The sequence below is a fragment of the Aplysia californica genome, unplaced genomic scaffold (assembly GCF_000002075.1).
Source record: "Aplysia californica isolate F4 #8 unplaced genomic scaffold, AplCal3.0 scaffold00752, whole genome shotgun sequence".
Lineage (NCBI taxonomy): Eukaryota > Metazoa > Mollusca > Gastropoda > Aplysiida > Aplysiidae > Aplysia > Aplysia californica.
The window spans coordinates 334,419-337,691 of NW_004798022.1; the positions used below are offsets into that span (position 1 = coordinate 334,419).

The 3,273-nt window shown below is 37.0% G+C and overlaps 1 protein-coding gene across 1 annotated transcript in view; it reads left to right on the forward strand.

The window, feature by feature from the left end:
• Nucleotides 1-2,685, forward strand: part of LOC106013269 (proline-rich receptor-like protein kinase PERK2) — a 4,654-nt gene extending 1,969 nt beyond the window's left edge. The window contains exon 2 of the mRNA XM_013088499.1: nucleotides 2,594-2,685. Coding sequence (XP_012943953.1) covers nucleotides 2,594-2,685 — 92 coding nt within the window. The remainder of the gene's footprint in view (nucleotides 1-2,593) is intronic.
• Nucleotides 2,686-3,273: the final 588 nt, after the last annotated feature.

Consider the following 3,273-nt stretch of genomic DNA (forward strand, 5'->3'; position numbering starts at 1 on the left):
AGGGGGGGGGGGTGTTGATAGGAATATGAGATGGGTAAGAGAATACAGAAATAAGCTTACTAGTTTTCTTTCTCTGACGTTGTCAGAAATTGCATCTATGTGTCCATTGTGATGAAATCAGGCCCTTGTCAAAATGGAGGCTGCTCAGTTTGTCACAATTCCATTTGAGTATTGATGGCAGTCATAATTACAGCACTTTTAACACTGTAGTTGTAACTTAAGTGTTTTATTCTCCACCTTCAAAATGGTGGGGTAGAGATGGTCCCTCTTAAATTCAGCTTGTGTTTTTCAATATTTCTTTCTTTTTGTATGTAAATTTATCAGTAAAATTTCAACCATGATTGTTCTTTCGTTAAAAACAATTGAAAACTAAATTCAATTCATTCAATCAATCAATCGTTCTTTTACTCTTTTTGAGAGTGTCAGTGATAACTTCCACCATGCAGGGTACAGTCGAGGCCTGTGACAAACTGACATGCTTCCGTCAAAGTAATGAAATCGAAGAAAGTGACATTTTTCGTCTTTTGAGCGATTTTTAAATTAATAGCTCAACACCATTTATGTCTGTTTAAGAACACAACTACTGAGTGGATTCGGGGGAAGTTGCTGAAAGGCACAAAAATGTCAATTTTCAGTTTCCTTTGTAACTCACCAAGCTTCTTTTCTCGCTACTTTGACCTCTGACACCAGGCGACCCTACTTCCTTCAATCGCAAAAGTGTCACGACGCGGTGGAATCAGGCGCTCGTCAATTTTTGGACATATGGGGTTATGGGTATCATTCTAAAGCCTGTTCATTTGTCTAGCTTTCTATGAAAAAAATATTCTTTCGACTTCGATACAAGTCGAGATATTGGCAATTAAATGAGGTGTGGGTCACCTGGTTTCAGAGGTCAAATTTACCAGAAAATGGTCGCCAAAATGCATTATTTCCTTAGCTTGAGAGTTCGTGGAAACTGAAAATGTTCTTTTTTGTTTGTTCCTTTAATCAATGTTTTTCAGTAAAACCCACAAAGAGATGTTTTTTTATGACATTAAACGTGTTGAGCCAAAAAGCAAAAATTCGACAAAAATTCCCAAACCTGCGGGAAAATGCCAGTTTCTTTACTTTCATTGGTTTGACGAGAGCCTGATTTCACCACGCTGCCTCACAATGGTCGCTTTTAAGCACAAGGCGACCCCAACCTCCTTCAATCCCCAATATCTTGACTTGTATCAAAGATAAATTAACAGATATTCGTTTATCAAAATCAAGACAAATGGCCAGGATTTAAGACGACACCAATTACTCCATATGCCCTAAACTTGACGAGCGTCTGATTCCACCACGTCGTGACACATTTGACCTCTGACACCAAGTGACACGCACATCCTTCAATCCCAAGTACGTCGACTTTTATTCAAGACTAATAAATAATCTGCCCTTTTTTTCCTCAGAAGCAGAACAAATGAACAAGATTTATTGAGATTATACCAATATCTGCTTTTGCCGAAACTGACGAGCGCATGATTCCACCTCGTCGTGACACAAGTATTATAAAAAAAGGGGGGGGGGTGACTAGCCTCCGTCGATCAGCTCCAGGGCAGCAGCTTTTAAGGAATGGGGGACTACACCCCCAAAGTCCCGATTCGGCTCAAATATTATGGAATTTGAGTTGTAGGCAATTTTCGTTTTCTCAGCCTATGCTACAACTATTCTATCGCATAAGAACCCCCAAAGGCCTTATTTCTTCCCATACCGGGCATGTCTGTCCCCACCATTTCCTCATAAAGTCAATATTTTATTTTTCTTTATCGGCCGTTTTCTCAAAAGGCGATTTTTCTCTATCTAGATCTATACTTTTTTAACAACTCCACCATTTTTCATCCAATCTTCATGAAATTTTCACAGAATTAAGAGAAAATGTAATACTAAACATTTTCTGTTAAAATGTTGATATACGGAATAGATTTTGTTGGTAATGTCTGGAATGTGGATGTTCACGGATTTTTTGCGAACTTTAATACTACCTCAGGCAAAAATTCATTAAAAATTTTCTAATTCGTTTGAGAAAAAAATGGACAAACGAATTTTGAGAACTAAATTTTGCTAAGATGCATGCAAAATTCAATCTATTTCCATGAAAAATAAGCGCGGTGTTCATTACGTCAGACATGTCAACAAAATCCAATATGGCCGCCGTATGGAAACGCAACTTTTTTTCGCAAATCTTAAGGCACATTTTAAGACTCTCTACAATGCTTGTTATATGTATGAAATTTGGTAAAATTTGGTACACTAATAAGCGAGATAGCCTTCAAGTGTAGCCCCCCCCCCCCCCAAACTAAAGGTAAGGTAAACAACATTAATGTAACACTTTCGTTTTCTGAGACTCCAGCATTCTGCTCCGGAATTTTGTCTCGAGCTACTTGGCATGATGAAAAAATCTCAAAATAAATTTCAATAAACTTAAGTAAAAATGGTATAGATCTAATATTTCTTCTTTTTTTAATAATCTGTTCACAGTGGCCCCTCGAATTAAATTTCAATAAACTAAGTAAAAATGACATAGATCTAATATTTCTTTCTTTTTTAAAAATTTTTCTGTTCACAGTGGCCCCTCGTGCAATCAGCAGCATCATCTACACAAAGGGCATTAACTCGTACAAGGAGAAACTCAGTAACTTCGGACCCGGCACAGACTGATGACGTCATTTGTTAGATAGATTTTTTCGTGGGCAAGCTGTTCAACTGTTCTAGGATCGGAAAGTGAAAGATTTTCAGGATTTACTCTATTAAAAATTGTATTTCTTACATTAAGAATTTGAACTCTGACAAAAATACCTCTCGAACACATGCAGATTAAGAATTTGCACTTAATTTCTTTCTTTCTTTCTTTTCTTTCTTTCTTTCTTTCTTTCTTTCTTTCTTTCTTTCTTTCTTTCTTTCTTTCTTTCTTTCTTTCTTTTTTTTCCTCTTTTTTTCTTGTTTAAAATTTTGGATTTTAAAATTATCTGAACAGCTGGCCGAAGGTTCCTTTTCTTCCCCAGTCGTCACTTTTGATAGTGCTTGAGTGTCGTTGTTATTATTATATTCTTAGGCTGCTTTTGCTTCTCTTCATCAGCTCTTTATCTACTACACAGTTAAGACTCTGTGTGGTCGGCTGGTGCTCTGGTGTGGTTTGCTCCGTCTTTCCTATAAAGAAAAAACCAATCTTCTCTATCTCCCCCTCCTTCTTTTTTGTGTTTGTTACTCTCTTGAAACACTTCTAATCTTCCGCACTTATTTGACCTT